The sequence below is a fragment of the Serinus canaria genome, chromosome 5 (assembly GCF_022539315.1).
Source record: "Serinus canaria isolate serCan28SL12 chromosome 5, serCan2020, whole genome shotgun sequence".
NCBI classification, from domain to species: domain Eukaryota; kingdom Metazoa; phylum Chordata; class Aves; order Passeriformes; family Fringillidae; genus Serinus; species Serinus canaria.
The window spans coordinates 8,057,263-8,082,347 of NC_066319.1; the positions used below are offsets into that span (position 1 = coordinate 8,057,263).

General features: G+C 42.7%; 3 protein-coding genes across 3 annotated transcripts in view; 1 reads left to right on the forward strand and 2 right to left on the reverse strand.

Moving 5' to 3' along the window:
* Nucleotides 1-25,085, forward strand: part of PPFIA1 (PTPRF interacting protein alpha 1) — a 503,873-nt gene that overhangs the window by 434,329 nt on the left and 44,459 nt on the right. The window lies entirely within an intron of this gene.
* Nucleotides 435-6,393, reverse strand: CD59 (CD59 molecule (CD59 blood group)). The gene is made up of 4 exons (XM_018922030.3): nucleotides 6,276-6,393; nucleotides 3,957-4,034; nucleotides 3,155-3,256; nucleotides 435-1,690 (listed from the first exon to the last, which is right to left on the reverse strand). The coding sequence occupies exons 2-4, from the start codon at nucleotides 4,018-4,020 to the stop codon at nucleotides 1,497-1,499; spliced, it is 360 nt and encodes a 119-aa protein (XP_018777575.1). The 5' UTR covers nucleotides 4,021-4,034; nucleotides 6,276-6,393; the 3' UTR covers nucleotides 435-1,496.
* On the reverse strand, nucleotides 10,451-22,245 carry FBXO3 (F-box protein 3). Its single transcript, XM_009097077.4, has 11 exons — nucleotides 22,031-22,245; nucleotides 20,005-20,094; nucleotides 19,403-19,566; nucleotides 17,665-17,779; nucleotides 15,870-16,074; nucleotides 15,555-15,600; nucleotides 14,385-14,469; nucleotides 13,612-13,734; nucleotides 13,104-13,219; nucleotides 12,576-12,766; nucleotides 10,451-11,517 (listed from the first exon to the last, which is right to left on the reverse strand). Exons 1-10 carry the CDS (start codon nucleotides 22,228-22,230, stop codon nucleotides 12,579-12,581), a joined length of 1,332 nt encoding a protein of 443 aa, XP_009095325.2. The 5' UTR covers nucleotides 22,231-22,245; the 3' UTR covers nucleotides 10,451-11,517; nucleotides 12,576-12,578.

The window sequence follows — 25,085 nt, forward strand, 5'->3', positions numbered from 1 at the left end:
ATAAGGAAGTCTACTTGGAACCTGCTGAGTCTCTGGATGGGAAGGAAGCATGGATGCACATCCCATGGAAACAACTGGAGTCCTATCCAGCTGTAAATATCAATAAATACCACACACTCCACATTCTTCTTTTTTGACATTTTTATTTATCAAAGACTTCTGTATTTAGAGTGATGGGAGAGATCCCAGGACACATTCATAGCTACAATAAGCTCAACCAAAAGGTACATTGTGGATTACATCAGGGATTTGGAACAACACCCTTGTTGTGACTGGTGAACTGGTGTCACTGGTGTCACGAGCACAAGTGAGGGTCCTCAGGAAGAGGATATGCCATTGGCAATGGACACAACTCTGGCAGGGATATGCCAGCAGCTCCAGAAGAAGAAAAAGGAGGATCTGGCATCCCACCTGACTGAGAGGGTCCCCAGGTACCAGAGATGTCCCAAGGTCTGTCTCCACCATGGAGCAGAGCAATGTAAGTATTTCAGAATTTGACCCCTCACACCTACAGATGGAGCAGGTATAATTCATGCTATATAAATACACACATATGCTGTGCATTGGCATTTATGGAAAGAAAGTTCTGCAAGATTTTAGTACTCTTAGGTGGAAGCTTGAAGGGTTTACATCAACAAAACCCAAAAGCTAACTAGGTGGAAAAGTCAACTACATGTGCCATTTCAACTCCTTAGCATTTTATAATTGATTTTGAGTATACCAATAAATACTCAGTGCAAAGCACATGCTCACTTAAAATCCTAAGCATGGATAATGTGTGAGGAAAATCCAGAAAGAAGCTATCACATGTTGTCTACATGCTCACGGAAATATATATATTAAAAAAAAAAAGAGAAGTGTTTCTCACTTATAGCAATATTTTGGTTTTGGCTTAAGAAATGTAGATGCTTTCTCCAAAAATAACAGCACTTGACAAGGTTATATCATTGGCTGGTAGGAAAAAAAACGGTACAGTGATGGGAACAAAGTGTTTACATGACTTGAACCTGAATATTTCCATATTCATCACAAAGACTGCAGCAAGGTACACTTATGATCCAACACTTCTTGTGTTGAGGGCAAAGCCACTGCTTGGTTTGTGACAAGGAGGATCCAAAGCAAAACAAATCAAAACCCACAGAAATGCCAACTAAAAAAAAATGACAGTTTATGGGACAGGAAAAAAATGACAGTTTCCAGCAGAAAAGCTGTAGTGTTCCTTCTCCTTCACATCACCCAGTGGAGTTTGCCCAGGTTCTCCACAAGGTAATATGATTTCACTAGAGCTGACCTTCCCCATGAGCAGGGGGACAGATGAAAACACCCACTACGTGGTAACAACACACAGAACAGAACAGACAGAACCTTGGGAAACAACTTAAAATTACACAGGAATGTTTCTGCCCATGGACTGGAGCTGAAAATATGCTATATAGAAAAGAGTTAATGGTTTTGTGTAACTTCATTTTGAAAGGACAGCTTACAAATCAGGATTATTACAGGAGCATCCACAACATGGCCATTACAGAAGCAATACTGAAGGCTGCTTTGTTAACCCCAGTAATTGCACTCTCATTGCACAGGTCGTGATGGCAGCAAAAGAATTCAAAATTATCCAACAGGAAGGAATCAGCAATCTCATTCACACTGCACTGGGATGTCTTCCAGCAGGAGAAAGTTCTCAATTTACCTATGGAACAAAAAAAATTAAACAGATTAAGAGAGCATTGACAGTAACACTGTTTTTGGTACTGAGAGAGAAGCAGTGCTCAGACTGCCACTGTTAGAGAATAAAACTGAGAGAAGGCAAAGCTCAATGTGTGTCAGGGCCCATGGTGTAAACAGAAATTGGATGGAGGCCTTGAGGTCTGTGTTACCATGGCATCAGGGGGCAGTGGAGGGAGGCAGAAGCTGCATGGTCTGGTTCTTGACTCCACACCCGGAAATGTGGCACAGATCCAGCACAAACCTCCTACCAATAAATATTCTGTGCAAAGAGTGGAAGTCCCACCCACAGCACTCTGCACAGCAGTGGCTAATAAGGTATAAAATGTACCCCCAGTTTCGTAGCAAAGTGGAAATGAGAATTTGACATGAAATTTCAGGGACAGATCACTGGGCTTGGCCCCTCACCCTCCCCAGAAGAGACACTTTTTGTAAAGTCTTGTGTCTTGCAGTTCATGGGCCATTTGTGCCCCCAGCATTAGCCCTACAGTTTTATTTTTGCCACAGCCTTGCACTTCCTTTTTTAAGTTCAAGTGTTTAGAAGTTTCCAAATTTGCTTTCACTAGGAAATTAGCAGTGTGTATCCAATTTACCCACTGGGAAATACAGGGTGGAGCTTGAGTGATGCCTGGCATCACCAGCCAGCTCAGCCTGCATTCAGCCTGAACCATTTAGGCTGAACAAGACCTCTGAGATGATCAAGCCCAATCTTTAACCCAGCACTGCCAAGCCCTCCACTAACCCAGTAACCCAGGTGCCACATGCACATGGCCTTTAAATCCCTCCAGGGATGGGGACTCCACCACTGCCCTGAGCAGCCTGAGCCAGCACTTGACAAGGCTCTCAGTGAACAATGTGCAGAGGACAGAGCTGGCAGAGTAGATAAGGGTGGCAAAACACTGGCACAGATTGTTGAGAGGGGTGGTGGATGTCTCATCCCTGGAAACATTCAAGGCCAGACTCTGAGCAACCTGATCTAGTTAAAGATGTCCATCCTGAGACACAGATCACTCCACCCTCAGGAAAAGAGAATTTATTTTCATAGTGGCAATTCATAAACAACTGAGCCATTCATCTGCAGCTTTATTTTGTGGGCTAGGGATCCTTTATCTGTTTTCATAGAGTAACAACTTGTATTTGAAATTCAATGCTGTCTTTATTTTTTTCCAGCTTCCTTGTGTGGGTTTTTGTTTGTTTGCTTATTTTTAAATCTGGATATACAGCTATGTATGTGCATGCTTGTACAGCTACAACTCACATATCTAAATCATTACATTATTGCTGGAATATAAGCATGACCTTCAAGAGTATTTGCAAGTTCCTTTTGAGTGACGCTGAGATATGCATACTAGGGCCAGATTAGAGGTGTCCAGGCAATGAAAGCTGATCCAAGTGGGTTTATTTTAGGTCTGTGGGACACTGTACATACCAAATTTCAGCTGCAAGCAAGTGTCTTCAGTCGTTAAGCAGGTGCTGTTGGTCCTGCACAGGGTAGGGCTGTTGTCACAGTGGTAACATCTTAAGGCATAACCTAAGACAACAAGGGTTTATCTTCACTGAGTAATAAGTACTGAGACAGCAGCAGCATTAAAAAGGAAAAGAAAAGAAAAAAAAAAAGAAGAATCACTTATCTGCATCTAATTGTCACTAAACATATGCCTGGTTGTTAAGCTCAAGACTTCAGCTAAAATTGACAAGCTTATATCAGTGCACCAATTGAAGCTGGCAATTTTGATAGGCACATCTTGAAGCATGCATTTATGTCACTTTTAAAAACACCATTATCTGCCTGCAGAACAAGATATTCGTTTGCTCCTTTTATCTGCTCTTGAAGACTGCCTTTTCCAGGCAATGACAGATACTTGCAGCTGAGTTTTATTCTATCCATTTTTTAAATTCCATCTCCTTTTCCTCTCATACTACACACTAGTTTCCCATTCACACAAGAGGAATCCCATTTTCTAGCAGCAAAATACCAGTTTTCTGTTGTGTTAAGCAGCACCACATCCTACCCCGATTCTCTCACCTGAGAATCTCCTGTTCTGATTGTCTTGACCCAAGACAATCAGAACAGAAACTGAGCCCTGCTTTGATGGTTACTGACATTCCCCATAGTGGTATTAACTAATCCAGGCCTTTCTCCCTGTTTTTCCTCCCTCTGACACTTTTTCCCATGATTTTCTCAGCCTCTGCTGTAACATTAAACCACTAAGTCCCTCTCTTCTACTCACCAGAGCCACAAAAAGCAATCAGAACAATGCAGGTGGTCAGCAGGATGCAGTTCATCTTGGTCATGCTTCTTCCCTAATCTGAGGGCATAAAGAGGTAATAGAAGTTTATTCTATTTAAAAGCAAAGTGCCTGGTGATGAACCGAGGTTTCAAGACCTGTTTTAGTATAAAACTGAAAGCACTGTCCAGGAAAAACAGGGAAACACAAGAGAGGAAAATAACTGCACTTTCCAAGGGAGGATTTTTATTCTCAGAACAGGATTTTTATTCTCAGAACTGATATTTGAGCCCTGACAGGCTCAGATGGGTCTCCTCTCTCCTCTCTGATTACACCATTCATCAGGCCTCCCAATTTCTCACAGCTACAAATACACCTAACAAAAAGAAAGGTCTCAAATGCTTTTTCTCTTTTAGCAATTCCACAGTAACCCTGGAGCCAGACTGCTCTCCTTTCTCCTCTCTCATGGGCTTGCAAGAGGTTTGGCTGCTCTGCAGGAGCTTTTGCCTCTCCTCTCCCAAAATTTCTCCCTCTCACTGAGGGACTGACACAGGCAATAACTCCCCAAGTGCCTGCAGCAGTGGCTCAGGTCTCCATGGCTGCTGCAGTCCGTAGGCAGCAGTGAGATAGGAAGGTCAGGAATTTTTTAAACATAGGCAGCTTCAAAGCAGAGTTCTCAGACAGATTTCTGCACACAGACTCTGCACTACAATCACAGCTCCTACTGAAAAACCTCTGCTACTGCAGTGGGATATTCTGAGGAAGCAACAGCAGGGAGAGAGGGACCACACTTGTGCTAGGAGGACATGATTTGTGTTTGTCTTTAAAGCCCAAGTGGCATTCAAAGTTCCAAAGTATTAAAGGTATTCAGATAAGAAGTTTTACATCCAATAAAACTGTAGTGAAACTGTCACTGCTCTTAATTTTGCCTGCAACAGTAAGATTTTTGTATGGCAGACCTTAACCATTTTAGGATGGAGCTTCTTCCTCCCAGGACACTGACTGTGGATTTGACAAGATGGGTTCACAGCAAAAAAATATTTAAATGCTTCTCAACCTTAAGTCTAGTTAATTTTTCTACTGACAAAAGGCCCCAAACCTCATAAAAAAAACCAAAAAAAACCCAAAAAACCAAAAAAAAAAACCCACCACCTATCCAAAAGATCCTTAAGAAATCCCATCCAATGACTTAAAAAGCCAACCTGCTCTCTTTTTTCTCCTCTCTGTATGATTTACTGTTGAGCAGAGAGGAAACTATAAAAAAACAAAACCATAATGTGCAAGATGAGCTTATTTTCTGGGGTAAACAACTTTGCAAGAAGCCTTTCAAAGCCAGAGGGTTGTTCCACAGTGATGTGGATCTATAGCAGCTCTGTTAAGTCTGGTGGTTGCAGCAAGAGCCCTTCTGGACAGCAAACAGAACCACCCTGGGAATCTCTCCATTTTCCAGGAGTCCTCAGTCACCCGTGTGTCAGCAGACAAAAACTGCTTTGCCTTTTAGTAACGCCAAATCATGACCAGCATAAATATAAGGCAGATGAATAAAAATTATCAGAGCCAGCAAAACAACAGTAATTCAATGCATCTGGTTTTGGGAAAATAATTGTTTCTGTGTGTTTTCAGAATTGTGTAATCAGGAAATCCCGACCTTTGAAAAGCAATTACTATATCTATAAACAGCAATTCACAACGTGGCTCAGAGGAAATTAAAGGAGAAAACGCCTCCCAAACTGGATTTTCTAAATTAGTCGTATCAGTCAAGCATCCGACCCATCTCAATGACAAGGAACAGCAACTGCTACAGCACGGAAGGCTCAGTGCCCTGTTGTGAAACAGAATTTCTCTGCAGTCCCACCTGGGAGGAGGCAGGCGGACGAGACCCGCTGCTGCTGTCATCGCAGATGCCAGCATGGGGGGAAAAGGGGGAAGGACAGGGGGAAGGGGACCAGGAGCCGCATCCCCGCGGGGAGCGGCTCAGCCGTGCCGTGCCCGGACGCGGCGGGGCAGGTGCCGGCGCCTCTTGGCCGCGTTCCACCGCCCAGCGCGGCCGCTCCGTCCCTCGGTCCCGCGCAGCGCAGCGCACTGCGGTGCGGCCCCCGCAGTGACTCAGGGCATGGCCCCGGCCGGAGCACACCTGCCCCGGCCCGAGCCCACACTTGCACCCAAACGCTCCCCACGGCTCCCGGGAAACGCCGCCTTTCTCCCGCTTTCTGCCCCCTTCTCTCCCCCGCAGCGGGACCCGCGCGCTCCCCCCCGGGGACACCGCTCGGCCTCGCCGGGCTCCCGGCGCTGCCGTCGCTGCTCTGGGCTTGTCCCGCTCACCTTCCCCGGGCAAATCCCGCCGTGCCCGGCAATGCGATGGGATGCGATGCGATGCTGCTTTGGCCGGCGCTGCCTCTCCCGGCGGTGCCGCCTCCGGGGCGGGGCGGGGGCCGGAGCCGCTGACGGAGCCTAGGCGGGAGAAGCGCTTCCTCAGGCCGGGCGGCGGCTGGGAGATTCCTGCGGGCTCCCTGCTCCCACCGGCCGGGAAGGCTTCCAGGAATGTTTGCAGGAACGCGTGTGCCACCCTCCCTCACGCGTCCCGTGGCCATGCCTGCGCCCATCGCCACTTTGGGGCTGGAGGGGAACTCCGAGACCGTTCGCTCCTGCCATGGGCAGGTGTGACAAATGCATATTATATGACTCTACGCAGATATTTACTATATGTATCATGGTGTATTGAGTAGTAGTGTTGTATTAACATTTTAATAGTATGGTAAATGTAGTTTTGTAGTTAAAATGTAGCTTTTGTAGTTAAAATAAAAATTATGTATGTGGGATATTTTTTTAAGAGAGGAATGAGGTACGTGCACCAGATTGCAACCACAGGACACTAAAATCTTTCAGAGAAAAAGAATTTATTGTTCCCTTATCAGAAGGGAACTTCTCCTGCCTCGCTCAGTTCTGAAGACGCTGTCAGAATTAAAAGGAAGAAGTTGACACTGACCAGACAATCCTGTGTTTGAATGGAATTTGTGCATCATGTATGAGATGTATGAATATGCAACAGGCCATTGCTTTTAAGGGTTAAACCTCTGTTAACAGGTGTCCTTTTTCGGGCTTATTTTGCCCACAAAGAGGTACCTGGACCATCCATAACTCTTTGTTCTTATTGTCTCGTATTGTTCTAACCCTAATTGTCCAAATTTTTATTACTCTAATTTTATTACTATTTTTGTAACCATTTTATTACTATTAAACTTTTAAAATTTTAAAAACGAGTGATTGGCATTTTTCACAGCAGGGACACCTTCCACTATCCCAGGCTGCTCCAAGCTCCATCCAACCTGGCCTTGAGCACTTCAAGGATGGCCACAGCTTCTCTGATAAACTTGTGTCAGGGCCTCACTGTGCCCTGTTTAAATAATTTCTCCTTTCTCCCCAATATCCCATCTAAATTCACCTCATCACTTAAAATCCATTCCCTGTTGCTCTGTCACTCCAGGCCCTTGAGCAAGGTCCCTCTCCAACTTTCTTGGAGGCCCTTTAGGTACTGGAAGGTGCTCTAAGGTCTTCCCAGATACCTCATGGTATGAATTAATAGACAAATGAAAACAGTGAAGGGTTTTAGAACACACAAAGGAAAAACCAGGAGTGGAAAGTGTCACGTTCCTCCACAGGTACCTGAATCTAGATTGAAACATTCACAACCCAGGAAAACATGGAACAGCAATAGAAATGAGGACCCCAAAATTATTTTACTAATACTTAGATGCATGCTATCTAGAAAAAAACAAGGGTCAGTGCTGACTTGAGGACAATATGAAATTCCTGTAAAACTACCGGTTATATTTAAAAAGGATTCTTAGATTTATTTTTTATCCCACCTAAATTGTCTATTTATTTACTAAACCTAAAGCAAATCCTAAATCACTCCCAACTTATATCAGATTCTCTAGATGTGTTGATTGTCAGTCAGCTATTATTTTCTGTCTATAAGATTTTGTCTCTGTTTAAGCCATAAATAAAAAAGGGATGTTAGAGTGAAATGCTTGTGGTTTATTGGATGCAGCTTATTAAATGAGAATCCCCTCAATTAATATGATAGAAAAAAAATTCCATATTAATTCACTTAGTTGAGGAACTGGGAACGAGGAACTTCAGCCACAGCTGAACATTTACCTGTTTTCTTTCTCAAAATCTGGCAAGAGTCCCTCCAACAGAGCACACATTTATCTGTATCATCACAGATAAATGGTATTTCAAACTTGACCAGAATTTTGCACCTTAAATTCTTTGCATAATTTTTGATAAATTAAACAATGACAGAAAAAAATAACACAGAACACTGGAATAACTTGCACAGCAACTTTTCAGTTGGGTTTCTTTATTTTGCTGGCTGGCGCACCACTTGTTTTTCTCTCTGTCATACAGTGATGACAAAGAAATCGTAGCCAAAGGTCCCCTCCAGGAAACCAATCAGCCAGCAAAATCCCACAAAAATATTGAAGGAATCCTAAAGAACAATTATAAAGAGATTGTCAGCATAGGGACAGAAGAAGGACCAGAGCAGGTGCATGTTTGTGCTGGATGTACCAGGGTTTCACCACAAGGTGAGTCACGGGTGTTCAACGAGGCTGGTTTTAGCTGGCCAGGTGAAGTTCTAACCAAGCACTAGAGTCACATCTGAGCCAGAAGGTGGCAGAGCTTCAGCTGAGCCTGCAGGAGGATGGCTGAAGGGAAGGACGTCCCTGTGATTCCAGTGACTACAGGAAGTGTTGGACAGCTGAAGGCACTGGAGTGACCCTGCCCCACAACTGTGCTCACCCAGAGCAGTGAGGTGCTGTCTGTGGCCATGGGACCTCAACTCAGCTCTCTCCTGCTGCTCAGTGAACATTCCCAGAGTCCAGCAGTGCTGCCAAACATCAACTCCTTTGTTTTCCATTTCACATTGATTCCATGATTCACACTTCTTTGGAGGGGTAAGGAGAGCCACTGGCTTCAGCCCCACTTCAAATGCACATCATCAGAAGCTGCAGCACTGCTGCCAGCTCCAGGCAACACACCCTGTGCTGAAATGGCTGCCTGAAGCAAAGCAACACCCTTTGGCCTGCTACAAACCCATTGGAGCTCAGGGCAGGAGCAGCACTCCCTCCATTCCCTGCCTGGCTGCCTCCTCACTCCAGACCCCTCTGTGTTGTGGTGTGAAGCTATATCCTGTCCCTCCGGATATAGGGATAGGATATTGTGCCAACTTCTTCCTTCCCTTCCCCCTGCCCCCTTGCCCTCTTTCTAAGTGCTGTTTGTCAAGTTCCACATTCCAGCAAGGGCATCATGTGATTGGCAGAAGTTCAAAAGATGCTTCTCAGACCTGGGGTCATTGGCCTGTCCAGGTATCATTGTCCCCTGAGACCCTCCCCCTCCCACCTGGTTGGTGGCTCACCTATCCTCTCCCTCCCCCCTCCCTGTGGGTTTAAAAGGCACTGGAACCGTTCGGTAGGGATTCTGTTGGAGTTGTTACAGAGATTCAGAACTGTATCACCCTGGAATAAACTCTGGATTTAACTCTCCGTCGGAATCCGCTCTTTTTCTCTTCACCATCACCTGAACCTTTTCCACTAGAGGTAAACTGAGTTTTTACTTTGCTTGGATTCATTCTGAGTGCCTAACTGCCAGCCAGCTAAAGGCGTCTCTGAGGTGAAAAACCACAGCTGATACCTTTGGTTAATACCTCTGCCACTGTCTGTGCCCAGAGCTGAGGCCTCAAACCCAGGCACAGCAGTGCTCAGGGGCTGAAAGCACAGCACTGTCCTGGATCTTGACTTCTCCCACAGAGAGCAAGAATTCCAGCTCAGAACCACTCCCCAAAAATGAGTGAAATTGCCAAGAGTTGGCAGTGTTTGTTGTGTAGAGTCCCATGCCCTTGAGCCGCTTCCATTGCACTAGAACATAGAGATCCTGGGAGGAAACTTCCCAAGAACACCCTCCAACCATGAGGGTTTATCTGTCCCTGGAAACACACAGCACACTGACAGCCCTGCATTAAGTTCTAGTTCCACTAAAACCTTCTTGTACTGATCCTTGAAAAAACTTTTGTGGAAATTTCTTACCCCTCACAGGTAATACTGTGGTAATTCTCAAAAACCCTCGTGTTTTGGATGCATTCCAGCAACTCAGTGTTGTTCAGCTTGTGAGGGACAACACAAGCTGGTTTTGTTTCTGGAGATGTTTCACCTAATGACTGTTGTAGGGTCAGACTCAGTACTTGTGCCACTGTGGAAAATGCACCAGGAAAAGCTGAAGAATCCAAGACCTGGACTTGCAAAAAAAAAAAAAAATCTGGAAATAAGCCAATAATGGAAAATTTGAGTTGGAACCACAATAAATTTGAGTTGGAACCACAATATACCAGTCTACCTCATAAACCTACAATATCTGGCTGTCAAAAGAAAGGACTACACCAGTGCTGGTCACAAAATTATTGCTCAAGTCTTGGCAAAAACAGTCCCATGCAGCACTCGAGAACAAAAGAGGCAGTTGTTTATTAATGACAACAGAAACAAAAAAAAAGATAAAGCAAACAGATACTTCTTTAAATATAAATTTTCTAGTCATCTGCTGTTCTGCCGGCCTCCTATTTATTTTTTTTTCTTTTTTATTCAGTTACAAAAATTCATCCAGGGCTCAGGAAAACATGATACATAACAAAAATTTGTCACCTATGACAACAGCAAACATGAAACAGAAAAAAAACCTCAAAACATATTTACAAATCCATACTCTGTAGTCATTGAGAAATTCCTTACTTAACGAGTGGCAGATTATGCATGGACACTACATTCCCAGAGGCATTCTCCAGTCAGAGTCACTTAGCATAAAATCCAACTGACAAATAGATTGTCTATAAATAAGGCCAGTTTCACTCCTAATTTATACATTTTGATGACCAGAATTTTTTGCTATTACTATGTTAATAAAAAAAAAAAAATAGCATAACAGCACCTAATCTCACCCAAATGGGATATTCAGACCAAACTGCATGTTTCATTCTTAGCAGCAGTTATCCAGAGCAGAAACTCACGAGAAAGGACAACAGGATATACCCTTCTAATGCTTTGCATAAAACCAAATCCCTACACCATATTTGCAGTATGATCATAAGTAGGCAATACTTTAAAAATGTGAGATATGAGTACCTTGGACTATCAAGCTGTTTCACACTTCAGAAAAAATAAACAAAGCCCAAACACATTCCTCTTCCTCACCCAGATTTCCTCCCTCTTCCCCCACTTCCAAACCAGGGAAATAGAAGTTATACTCTTAATGAATATGAGAACTGGCACCAACATTCATGCTAGTTGCCCTGATGTGCAACAGAGTTCATTTACAACAGTCAGAAATATTCCTATGCACTAGCCCTGAAGAGTTCAGCTTATGCAAACTGTTTGGGAAAAAATCCCAAAAGTGTGACATGGCAGCATCCAGAGGGTGCAGGAATGTCCAACACTGTACGTGGATCTCAGGAGTCATCAATGCCTGTGGAATCTTCATCTTCATCCACTGCAGATTCATTGGGATTTGCTGCCTAATACAAAACACACCCAGGTTTAAAAAGTCTTCCCTTCCAGTTAATTTTAAGAAAGCACTAACTAGAAAAATCTGGGCTACATTATCACACCCATTAGCTGAAGCAGACATTGTGATCTATGTCCTAAAACCAAGGTAAATTTGCAACAGAGGTCATTTTGCCAAGCTACTTGACCTTTCACTCCCTAAGGATCCACTGGTTTTCAATATTCCATACCTACAATTATGTAAAGCCACAGTTCAGTAGCTCAGCTGTACCCATTTTCTTGGTGGTTTAGGCTCTCTTTTACTAAAGTAACTTAAAAAGAAAAGGGTCATTACTACTTTTAAAATAGGAGTGGAGTAACTGAGAAAAGCAAATTACTTTTCCAATCAACTGAACGGAAGGAAGTTAGGAAGGCAGTTACAATTCCCAAAAATGTGAGCAAGAGTTAAGAGATGTCATTTTCTGTTAGAAGCCCGACATCTGCTGGCACCTACTCTTAGAGCCACTGGGAATGAGTGTCTGAAATCCTGGGATAAACCTGTCACAGTGTGCAAGCAGCTGCCTGCTCCTGAGGAAAGCTCACAGTTCCTCAGTGCTTGCACTAATACTGGAGATAAAATAAATCAAGAGCTCTTCTCTAAATATGTCAAAGAAAAGGGAGAAATTATATAATTAACCCACAATCTCCAAACTAAAACTACATTATAATTAACAGCAAGTGAAGTATCTTGGTGATTTGCAAAGTCATTAAGTGACTTCATGAAATGCACTTTCAGCAAGAACTAATGCACATCACAGGCTCTACAGTTTTTAAACTGTCATTAACTGGAGCATGTCTGAATAGAGAGATACATTATTATGGCTATAATTAATAAGTGTGCTCCCACCAAGGAGGGAGCTCTGAAACCCAAGCAGTTCATGCAATGCCATGCCTGCAGGCACCAGTGAGGACCTCTGAATCATGGGGAATGTTTTGTATGGAATCAGCAATACAAACACTATTCAGCATTGTAATTTTTGTAATTTTTATCATTTTGGGGTTTGTTTTAGCCAACTGCACCTCTGCTTACCATTCATGCTGTGGACACCTTGAATGCTGGACACACCATATGAAACCTAGGGATTGTGACATTAAAGAATCTGTCCTTGTTGTAGAGGCAGTGGAAGGTGTAGTAGCCCTCCATGTATCCAGAGGTTGTGGTAAACGTGGTACAGCTGGTGTACTCGTAGACTTTCCCTGGGCTGATAACTGGGAACTCTCCTGTGGGTAAAGTACCATATCACAATAGTAAGGACTGATGGAGAACTACCATTTAGCAGTTCCTAAAGACTTGCACTCCACAACAGACTCAGGCAGATCACTTTGTATTCCAGTGGATGCATAAATTGATCCTCAGCAATTATTGATATTATAAAAAACTGGAGAGGGGTTAAACAGTAGGATGTTCAGACACCCCTTACAAACTTGAAAGCCAAAACAGAGGGACACATCTCTTTTTCTCTGATTTTGATACAAAGCCCACAACCCAAAAAAACAGGCAATAACAGAATTTAACAACCAGAACATTAAATACCCTCTCCAGTAATTTTTTCCTTACCAACTACTCCAGGACCTTGGACTTCCTCCACATCACCTTTGGCATTTGTTATTCTCCAGTATCGACTCTCCAGCTGACAGGCATTCTCAGGAAGGGCATCTTTGGACATTTCAATTCTAGAAGCCAAAGAACATACTTAACACATTCCTTTCAAGAAATGTTTTAGTGCCCTTGTGATCACCAAGCAGACTGGGAAAACACCCACTAAAGTAGCCCAAACCAGTTGACAGGATCAATCCCCATGCTTCACTGTCTTTTACCCTTTTCTAAACCACAAGAGCTGCTTTTAACTGCTTTCCCCTACCCATCACTGTATTTTAGCAATTACCAACTTGACTGGTGCTTTGTGTACCTGACCAAGTAACGATCAGGATTATTTTATTAAAAAGTACAGCATGTTGTGCATCTCCTGTTCATTTCAGAACATTTCTGAATGCTGTGCATAAATTTGTTTTGAACATTCCACAGGTCTATCCTGCATTGTAAGAATTAATTCAGTTATTTTTACCTGATCCTGTAAGTGAAGAAATAATGTGGTGGATGTACAGAACTGAGTTCAGGTAGAAAAGAGGTGGACACAGACACAGTGATATCTTCTGTGGTAGCAACACAATCTTTATCATGCACATACCTGCAGGGAGGAGAGCATTAACTCTGCAGATAGCTCTGCACATCCAATACAGAAAACTAAACCACAAAAAGTGGTTAATTATTAATAATAATTAATATTAATAAAAGCACCTGTTTAAATAGGGGTGTGTCATTATAAAAAGAAAACAACCTAGAAACTCTAGCAGCAAATTTATTTACAGATCCAAGGACTTGGCTCTACAGTGTCCCAGTTTGACAGAATTAAGGTTCTTAATTGTATTTAGAAGAAATTGCAAGTGCATGAAGATTTAAACACCAGAACAAGTCCTGCTTATTTACATATTCAAGAGACCAATTAGCTGAAACATTTGGTTTTTTATTAACTCTGAACAGTCCTGCAGCAAAACCACACTCATGGCACACAGAATAAATATCATGTTGTTTGCTAAACTTCAGATAACTTATAATGTAAAATTAATGCACAGTTACAAGCTCTGAAGATTCTGGTTAAAAAAATAAAGTTGCTTTAAGCATTCTGGTTTACATGTTTCTTTTCAGTAGTCTCATGGGCTTTCTCCTCTCCCCACCACCAGCTTTTGTATCAGATACCCGAAATTACCTGGGGAGGTAAGCATACAGAGAAGCAGCACCAAAACCTGGCACTAAGGTTACAAATCCCAGTCACAATACCTGAAAATCTGGTCTCTGATGATAGGATAACCTCCAGTGACAACTTTGTTTACGTAAGATGTAAACCATTCCAAGTAAGATGTACCTAGATGGTAAGGAAGGAAAGCATTCCTAAGGATGGGCAAATTTACCACTGAGCACATTACAGTGAATACTTCAAGGAAAAAGTTTAAAGCTTTGATTATTTTTACTAAAAGCTCTCAGGCATATTGAGATGAGTCAATCAATATTCCAGATCATTCTACCAACAAGGATCATTTAGGGAAACCAATTAAGGACTAAAGAGTTCAGGGTACACCCTCCAGAAATGACACGGCCAACAAAGAATCACTTAGCTAAGTATTTAACATTACAATAAGGGTCTGATCACTTGGATTCCACATGGAAACCTTCTAAGGAATACCGCAGCATTTCCTCTTCTTTAAAAGAGGGGTAAATCAGAGACATACTCTGCACTCCTCTACAACCTCAGAAGACTAAGGCTGTATGTCATTCTGGGATTTTGTACACTTGCAGCCATTGTCTGAGAACAGCTTTCCACACACCCACAGCCATTATTATGGAACAGCTTGATTGCTAAGCAGACACTCAAGCTGTCACATTTAATTCTCGAAGTGAGAGTTTTACAGACCAGCCCTCTGCACAAGAATTTCTCAGCCATAAATCTTCCAAGCATTGCAATATAGAGTTCAATAGAAAAGTAGGGAGTTCAACTGTTTGTCAATATCAGGGATTCAAAACTGGATTGAAGCTGAGCTACCAAGAAATTATTATCCTTGCCTTCCCTGATGTGTTATCAAGTACTCCCACTCCTTTTAGATTAAGTGTACTTACCACTTCTTCCTTAGAGCATGAGCTGTGTGTGCTGTCCTTTGATCTTTTGGAATGCTAAGGGACTCCAAGTTTATTACGCTCCTTTCTATCACTAATCCACAAAATGCAAACCTTGTATAAAGTATACTGTGTACAAAGTAAACCTTGTATAAAGCTCTGAATGGAGGAAGTGGATCTATTTACCTGCCACCTTTAAAATGCTGAGAGAAATGCTGTGCATGGAATTTACCCTCCACCCCACGGTAAGCCAAGATTAAGCCAAGAGGAATATTTCTAAATATGTTGGATGATCCCACACTGACTATTTTATTTTGAATATTTAATCTGAAGTGTTACCTGTAATGAACATAACAATAGTAGATGGATTGCGAGCCATTTGCTCCTGAAAGGGAAAGAAGTTTAAGGATATATTAGAGAGCATTGGACTTTCAAGGTTACAATTTAAACAACACAGGGAACACTTTCCCTACATTCACTAAACCTGAAGTCTGGCTGCTTGACACATCACTGTAGTCCCAGTCAGATCCTCAGACATGTAAAACTCACAGTGCTCCCATGACCACTGAATTTACAGCTTCAACTTCCCACTAAGGCTCCTGCACTACCCATCAGCACAGAAGTACTCTGGGAACACAAACACATCTTCCTTACTGGACACTGGTAGAAGATCTCGTATTTATTCCGTCCCTCCACGCTCTCCAGGGCCATGTACTGACTGAGGCCAGTGTGGATGCAGAAGGTCAGGGGCAGGCACTGCTTGAGCCCCAGCCTCTGCTGGAAGCCCCCGGCCGCCGTGTCGATGTCCAGCAGGTCTTCGGAGCGGTAGTGGTTCGACAGGGCCATGCTGCCCATCAGCCTGGGAACAGCAAAAACAGGGAACACCAAAAGGAGACATCACTCACAAGGCAAAGCTTGCTGGTCATCTTTTGGAAACTGCTTCTTTCAATGCTTTAGATGTGTATTAGACTGAGCTGAAATCCAAGCTGAACATCCACATGCTGCACTAGGTTATTAGTTCACATCACCCTGGCTTTGTGGAAGCATCACCCAAACCTGAGTGTACACTTCACACCCACACTCCCAGCTGGGAACACCAGGGAAAGGCAAATGAGATGCAAATTCCTGCAGATGCTGAGCAGATGCTGTTATGAAAGCAGTGACTCAGGTGCAAGCTGCCACATGTCAGCATGCTAAAAGCTGATCCCATCCTGGGCAACAGGTTCCATTCCTCTTTCTCCTTAGGAAGTTGGCCTGGGATTAGTACGTTCTACAGACGCTGTACCAACATGCCAACACAGAAACCTGAAGCATCTAACAAGGACAAGTCCCACATAGTTCGTGTTTCTGATCTAACAACCCGCTGCACCAACGTCCACTGCCTACCCCTGATCTTCCCAGTATTCATCCCCCATGGGACCACACCTTCCCCTGGAAGCCTTTCTCCAAGCTGTAAGACTTCCCCACAGCTTTGTGTCTGCTCCTGCAGCCCCTCCATAGCCACATCATTACAGTAGAGGCTTTTTGGGAGTGAAACAGTGGGAAGAGAGGATGCAAATGGCTGCAGAACACCATGTGAAATCTACAGAACTAGGGCACCTATATCCTCTCTAAAAAAATTTAAAGTCTCTCCTAGAAAACAGAACTAGAAATCATCCTTATGGTTTCATAAAACAGTTTCCTGAATCCTTTCTGCACATAAAACACTCAAAATGGAGAAAGGTGCACCTTCTTTATGAGTGAAAGTTTTGGCAGAGCAATATGAGTGCATTTCTCCCTACAGACCTTGCAAAGATTTGATGTAGTTTTCCATCTTTTGCTTTTGTTTCCAGCACTTCATCAGGTGCTTCAAACACCTAATTTTTCTACAGCGGAAATACCAGAAACTTTGGTCAGCAGCCTTCTAACCTTAATATAAAAGGAAGTTTTTCACTGCAGAAACTGCATAAAATATTATAATCTTCTACTGAGGAAACTTAATTTGCAGAAGTGAAAATTGATTCTACCTTAATATGACTAACCAGTTTGAAGTCATTCCCTAACCATTTTAAAGAATAAAAGAATTACTAAAGAATGAAGCTTTAAGAGTGCAAGGGGCTAATTTACTTCTGTAATAAAAAGCCAAACTTCAGGGAGCAACTTGCAGTCCTATGATTAAAAGTCTAACAGCTGGAAGTTTAGCATTGTTGCAAAAAACTGACAAGGTTCTCATTAGGAAAAGGGGAAGTATAAAAATAATTTGAGCAATTAGAAAACCATGCTGGGCTTCCAATTACTTCCAAGATTAGAAGACAGCCAATTCTGGAAGTGTCACTTAAGCGGTGACTCAGTCACAATACATTTAAATGCTTCATTTATCTTGTTCTGGGGACATTTCACCTTTTATTAAGTGAAGTGTCTAAGAAATACAAAAGGAATTAATATTTGGTAAGTAGCTTTCAGTCCTTACCCTGGAACAACCAACTTCTGCCCATTATGGATACGGAACGAACACCGATAGTCATCGGGGAGTTTGCAGCGGATTTGTGCTTCCACAGCATCCAGATCTTCCTCCCTCACACTCTCTGGAAAAGGAAGGACGGTGCAGGTATGTCAAACACAAAGCATGGAGTCTCTAAATGCCCTCATCCAACCAGTGTGGACTCAAGTCAGTATCTGGTGGCCTCACTGTATGCTGGGTGGTACACAATGAGTATTGCATAAATGTGAAAGGAAAATGATGACTCTAATTGATTATTTAATACAGCACCAATCTCAGTCCAGTGCAACCTCCACAGGCCTCAAAGCAGCAAATGTTTATAAAGTGGAACGAACCTTTCCCCCACAACACTGCCAACAACTGAGTCCCAGTTACAGCTCTCAGGCAGTATTGATTTTACTCTTTCATCACCCTAAGGGTTGGTTCTTTCAGTTTCCAGTTCCATCAGCGACACAGAAATGCTGGCTGCAGCCCCCATTCACCTGGAATCTGAAGCAATAAATGGGTTGTAAAAGGGGATTTTCAAGTCAATAACACAAAGCGGTGGAGAACTATTCTTACATTTCCACATACACTTCAGGGGCGTTCCAATACCCTCACTTCCAGCAAAAACTGGTCTTTTCCAATCCATCTTCTTAGAACCCTTTTCATACTCATTACCTTTTTCATTAACAGGACATAAATTAACAATTCATTGAAACACTATTCCTTACAAATGGTATGAAAAAAGCCTAAATTTTATCTAAAACCTTCCACCATTATGTAAGAGTGGAAATTGGCAATTTGAAATTTGTTTTTGTCTTTCTGTACATAAATAAAAGCTTTACATTCTGTCTTGAAAAGTACTTAGCAAAAAGTAAGGATCCAGCACTATCCAAGCAAAACAAGAAAATGCTTAAATGGGAAGGAGATAATCTGTCTCTTAATATTGTCTCTTAAGAGACCATTTGTCTCTTAATTTCACAGATCAGATTAAATTAGCTATCATGGTTTAAAAGTCAGCTTCATACAGGAAACTGAAATACAGCTGAAAATGTAAAAGCTTTTTTGTCCCCTATACCAGAAAAGCCAAAACTCACTGTAGCTGTGATTTACGACCTAGAACACTGGAAGTACTTCAAGGATTAAAATACAAACTGAAACATAAATCAGAATCTAGGAGGGGAGTAAAAAAAAAAAAAGGAAGAATTAATGTTCCACCACTGGATCACTGTAAGACCTACAGAAAAAAATAAAGTCCAACAACACCCTTTTTGTCTGGCTTCAGATTAGAACATCTGCTTTCATGTGACAGTGTTTTAATGAGGTCTTATGAAAATCTCACAAATAAAATCCCACCAGCAGGTCCTCAAAGCAATGGAGTTACTACACTAAAAAAAAAAAAAAAAAAAAAAAAAAAAAAAAAAAAAAAAAAAAAAAAAAAAAACCAAACCAAAACAAACAAAAAAAAACAAATAATAGGTCATAGCAACCTAGAAGTATGATAAAGACAGAGCAGTCACTAGAAAAAAATCACCTTGATTCCAGAGAATCTTTGGATCAGTAGGAACTGGGCAAGGACTCTGCCTGTGTTTGCAAGGAAGGGAGAGCACATCTACCTGACTTTCAGGACTCTGCTAATTAAAGCACACACCTTCCATGAAAGCAGCATGAGGCCTAATAACAGGCAGGGCTGGGTGAACCAACCTACTCCAGGTGTGCCAGGTACCTTTCAAAGAGCTGATCATGCGCGGACACCACTGCCCCAGGTACTGCTCCAGGTCATCCCAGGCTTTTTTCAGCGTGGCGTAGTAGTGGATGTACCTTCCTAAATCAGAGTAGGTGCTGATGAAGATGGCTCTCCAGCTCTGATTCCGTCTGCTTTTTTCCTCCCTAAGGGCACATGGAGAAAATGTGCTCAAATGGCAGCTTGAAGAGACTTCTAAACCCAAGGAGCTGGTATTTGTTATTTGGCAGGAACAGGGTGCATAACATTAACCCAGGAACACTCTGTGAAGCTACACAAATTCAATTAATTCCAGCATCTATTCAACAGCAAGTTGGAACAGAATTAGGAAACATTTGGGCTACTTAGGGGAAAATTTAGAAACAATACTCCCTCACACAGAGTGCCTTCTGAACAGAGCTCTGTCTGGTAGTGAATCTTAGAGCTGGTGAAAAGCTAATTCACATCCTTCATTACTCAGCTTTTCGCAGCTATAAAGAAGCTGAGAGTATGAGTTGGATGTAAGATGGACTGAAAATCAGCTGAACAACATATTTTAGAAATTCATTTTCATAGGAAAAAAAGCTTAAAACAATCCCACTTACTCTGAAATGAGCCAGTATTTTTTGCAGTGTCTTTTCCACAGTGGGTCATGGCTTGATAGCTGATTTAATCTTCTATTCAAATAGCAGCAACTATAAATATAAAATCATTAAATGCAATTGCAGCAAAACAAACAGGCAGAAATGCTGTATCACACAACACATTCTCATTAAAAAAATGCAGAGTTTGAAAATGATTTGGCTGTCCTTTTAGAGCTGTGCTTACAATGGTTAAAGCTCTTCATTACCGTTGTCATGAACTACTTGTAAGTCATGAACTACTTTTCCACACACTTAAAGAACTGGCAGCAATTAAGTACTTTTGTAAAGCAGGTCACCCTGCAGACCTACACCAGAGTAAACACTGCCTGAAAGATTCCAGCATGACTCCACTCCACCAGTGGAAAGCATTCCAGTAGCACAGGATACTATGATTTAAATCCCTTTTTATCTGGATGATCAGGCTCTGCCCCATCTTTTCCCCAGTAAGCTACAGAAACCACACAGTTCGAGTATTACAAACTTACTTTCCTCTTTAAATTGTTTAAATAACAAACTTTGAAGAAAGTCTCCAAATAACACCATCAGTTTACATGTGGCAACATCATTTCCTCTGGTAGCTCATTCTACAGTGCCAAGTGTGTGTTTCAAAGACTGGGATTAACCCCAAATGAGGGTCCCAAACAAGGTTCCAGTTATTGCCTCTTGGGGTTTTATAAACTGTTTAAACTAGAATTGTATTAGTATCTCAAAATCATCCTCAACAAAGTGATTCTTCCTTATTCCCTGACATCACCCTTTCCATCCACATCCCCACAAACTAATTCAATTCACACCTGGACATCGGGCTGTGCAAAAATTTCATTACATGGGGATTTTTTATATTTTTAGGGGGTGGGGAACTGAAATATCCCAAAGGAAAAAAGCCCTTGCAGAAATCTATTGTACTGGAGTTTATCAACCTAACCTGTAATTTCTGGAAGGGAGTAAGTTACCACAGCACCACATGAACATGTGGCTTCAAACATGATAAAAGTGAAATTCAAGTCATTTTCATTAATTACACAAACAATGGAGAAGTTGGCACATGATCAAATATCTAAGGGCCACCATAACAACTGTTATCATTTTTGCTTATGTTTAATGTCTTTTTTGCTGATATCCCAACAGAATTCTCCCTGAAATCATTATCATTCTTGACTAATATTTATTAGGGGTAATAAAAAAACCAAACCCCCCCACATTTCTGGTAGTACTCTGTTTCCTTCTTATGCTTATTCCTCTCTCTTTGATTAAACACTGTGGTTTCAATCACTGCCAAACCTTGCACTTGACTGCTGAGGTTTTATCCAAAACCACACTATCATCTTCACTGTATGATTCATAACCCTTCAGCCACCGAGCCCAAGAGGCACCTGCCTCTTTCATTCAAGTTTTTTTTTTTTCCCTTGAAAAGTCACCCTCTTTCATTTCTTTTGGTTTTCCACAAACGCTGGAATACATTTGCTAGCAGGAAGACCACCCTTTGTTTGCCCGTTGAAACACAAACTTCGGCGAAATACTGATTCCACAAATTTACTTACTGCTTCTTTTAGGTACAAACACATAATGGGGGAGAGAGAAACAGGTTCATTGAATGGTTTGGGTTGGAAGTGACCTTAAACATCAATGAGTCCTCCTACCCTAGGCAGCGACACCTTCCACTAGACCGGGCTGCTCCAAACCCCGTCCAATCTGGCCTTGGACACTTCCAGGCATGGGGCAGCCACAGCTTCTCTGGGCAACCTGTGCCAGGGCCTCACCACCTTCTCAGTAAAAGGGAACATTTCATTTTGTTAGAAAGATGACGGTAAAAGTGGGGAAAGCCCGGTGCTGCTGGAAGGGAAAGGGGCTCAGACCGTGTCCTCCCCTCAGCGCTTCCTTCGGAGGCAGGCAAGCCCTTTCCCCGCACAGCCCGGGGAGCGCTCCGCCCGCCGCGCCCCTGCCATCCCCCCGGGCCGCCCGTGCCATCCCCCCGGGCTGCCCGTACCTCACCAGATCCCGGTAGTCGAGGAAGCTGAGGATGAGCAGCAGCGGGTCGGTGGGGAGCAGCTCCAGGCTCAGGGTGGGGGAAAGCTCCATGTCTGGGGGCGCCGCCATCTTGCGAGACGTCCCCGGAACGCGCCGCCCATCACGCCGCTCTCTGCGCCTCCCGAGCAGCGCTGCGCGGGGGCGGTGGCTCCGCGGCATCCTCGGAACTGGCAAATCAGCTCTCGGAGCTGCCAAATCTGCCCTCGGAGCTCCCAAATCTGCCCTCAGAAGTGCCAGATGACCCCTCGGAGCTCCCAAATCTGCCCTCAGAAGTGCCAGATGACCCCTCGGAGCTCCCAAATCTGCCCTCAGAACTCAGCCCTCAAAACTCTGAATTCACCCCTCAGAAATGCCGGATGACCCCTCGGAGGTGCCAAATCTGCCCTCAGAACTCAGCCCTCAAGAGCTCAGCCCTCCAAACTCTGAAATCAGCCCTCAGAACTCCTCACTCAGCCCTCAGAACTCTGAACCAGAACTCAGCCCTCAGAACTCAAAACTGGACTCTCGGAACTCAGTCCTCAGAATTGAGAACTCGGCCCTCAGAATTCGGCCCTCAGAAGTCAGCCCCGGCTCTCCTGAAATTCAATTTATGCACCAAGGGGTTTTGGTCAGGGAATGGCCTGCTTTTCACATGATCAGCTTCTTAGTGATCTAAATGGACAATAATAAGTGAGCAAAACTGAGACTGGGAAAATAAACTTACTGAGTTGAATATCATCAAAACAAAACAAAAAAAAGCATTGCATGTTCAGGATCACATTTTATAGGAAAAGAACACTCGATGTGTGACAGCTGCACAAGCAATAGACACTACTCCTTTAATGCCCCTCACCTTTAGTGAGTTAAATATTCTTATATGAAAGAAGGAGTTATTTATTCTGCATGATTTTATGCTAAAAATTCTTTTCTCTCTTCTTTTTCAGGTATCAGTAGGATTTTAATGAAATAATTCATTGTCCTAGCAACACTGCTCAGATAAGAACTGGAAGGGAACGAGGGGGTGGTTTTATTGCACTATTGCTAGCTGTTGAGAAGATTTTTTTCCTTTATAATTTCTATAATTGTAAAGTTGCCTGTAGAGAAGAAAACACAATAGCAAAAGTATATTTGAAATGCTTATAAAATTATATTACTTGTGTTTGTCCTTGGGTTTGTGGCCCATGAAAATCTAATAATGCAGAGCCAAGAGAAGGTCCATAATTCTTTCTGTCTTTCAGGTTTTGCCAAAAGCCTGGAGAGTTTGACTTCTAGGATTTGCAAAGATCCAAGCTGTTACTCAAGGGCTTAGGCAGTGGCGAAGATGGAGGTGGAGGATCTATAGGAGTTAATTATAAAAATTTATTATCACCCCTGGTCAGGCTAGAGGCTCCTCAAGTGCAGAAATGGCTGGCATTTTACCTTCCTAATGGATGTCCTAACAATTATTTACACAAAAACATAGTAAAACAGAAATATCTGTTGCTGAGGCTGAAGGAAAAAAAAATAAACAAAAAGGAACCAACCAACCAAAACCCACAGAACCAAAAGCCAACAAAACCCATTTGAAATTGTAGTATTTCAGTGTTTTAACCACAGCAGTCTTTGCATCCTCCATCAAATAACTGACAGCTGCAGAAACTGTGACACCAGAAAGTTATTGTGGAATTTTCCTAGCTCAGCCTAGACATAAAGGTTCTTTTCCACTTCAATAACAGAACCTAATTTTTCTTCCATTATCACTGGCCATGGAGCCCAAGTGGCCAAATAGATCAGAGGTACTCATCAGGCTGGAAACTGAAATGAAATGACACACTGGGGATCTTCTCCGGGTGCTGATTGTCTCTGGAAATTCAACTAATGTGCTAAGGTTTTGGGGAATGGGCTCCTCTTCACAAGATCAGCTTTTTAGTGCTCTAAATGGACAATAATACGTGGGCAAAAATGAGACTTTGAGGGGAGGAGGCAGCTTGGGGAATTGGTAGCAAGAAAGAAGCTGAGGTCCAGAAAATTTGTGTTGTTATTATACTGTTCTTATTGGGTTTGTTCTCTGCTGTAGCAAAGATGCAATAAGGTCAGGGATTCACAGAAATAACCAGGCAGTGACCTTGGCTTGGAAATCTGATCATGTAAAATTAACCAGAACACAAGGAGTGACTGTAATAAAGAACATAGAAACAGCAGGGTAGGAGAATTCAGAATGGGAGCTGTATGATCCTGCGGTGACTCTGGTGAACCCCACAAGCATAAAGACAGTTCAGCAGTCCTTTGAACATTGGGGGGTTTACATATGAACTGATAACAAATCGCATCTTCAGGCTTCACAAGAGTGAATCTCAGATGAGATGTGAGAGATAACAGGGAGGGAACAGAGCCAGAACTTCAGGGAAATGTCTATGTGAATAAACTAAGTATTGCATGGGAGCTTGTTGGACATTTTAGTAACAAATAGGATCTCTGATGGAGTACAGCTTTCATTGTGCCTCCTGACACACTGAAACAACAGCTGAAAAAATCCCTGCCTTGTTACAGCCACATAGACACAGTATAAACCAACAAAACCCCTCCCAAACCTCAGAGGGTGGTAAATTAGCCTTGGCAACTCCACAGTGAAATGAATTCAAGGGAAACTCCAAGAATCAACCAACAGACTTCAGCTAGTGCTTACAGAACAACTGGAGTCCACTTCCAGCTTTCATCCTTCTGGACCATCTGCCACATGGATGCTTTTGCCTGCATCAGTTGCCTGAGGTTATCAAAAAAGCCACATCCAGTCCTCCCCACTCTGCATCAAGGTGGCTTCAGGCTTTTCTTTGGTTATTAACAAATCTTTTTGTCTCAGATTCTTAGCTCCAAAACGGGTCTGAAATATTAATGTATGTTTGGAGAGCTTGGAATCCCACTTGGAGAGCAATGTTGATAGACTGCACATTTTTCCTCAGATCAAAGATTCCAAGTTGACACAAACCGTAGCCAAGTTTTATTCTTTCACAGCCTAGCTTAGCTCCAAGTTGGTTTTCAATTCATATAATCCTCTC

What these genes read in the sequence shown, in the direction of transcription:
- FBXO3 (XM_009097077.4), bottom strand. Translation starts at nt 22,230, where the DNA reads ATGCCGCGGAGCCACCGCCCCCGCGCAGCGCTGCTCGGGAGGCGCAGA. An exon ending in ATCAGAGACCAGATTTTCAG is followed by an intron (nt 13,735 to 14,384) that starts GTATTGTGACTG and finishes TCCTCCCTGCAG; the next exon opens with GTATGTGCATGATAAAGATT. An exon ending in CCAAGGTCCTGGAGTAGTTG is followed by an intron (nt 12,767 to 13,103) that starts GTAAGGAAAAAA and finishes CTTTACCCACAG; the next exon opens with GAGAGTTCCCAGTTATCAGC.
- CD59 (XM_018922030.3), bottom strand. Translation starts at nt 4,020, where the DNA reads ATGACCAAGATGAACTGCATCCTGCTGACCACCTGCATTGTTCTGATT. An exon ending in GATTGCTTTTTGTGGCTCTG is followed by an intron (nt 3,257 to 3,956) that starts GTGAGTAGAAGA and finishes TTGTTGTCTTAG; the next exon opens with GTTATGCCTTAAGATGTTAC. An exon ending in TTGCTTGCAGCTGAAATTTG is followed by an intron (nt 1,691 to 3,154) that starts GTATGTACAGTG and finishes TTTGTTCCATAG; the next exon opens with GTAAATTGAGAACTTTCTCC.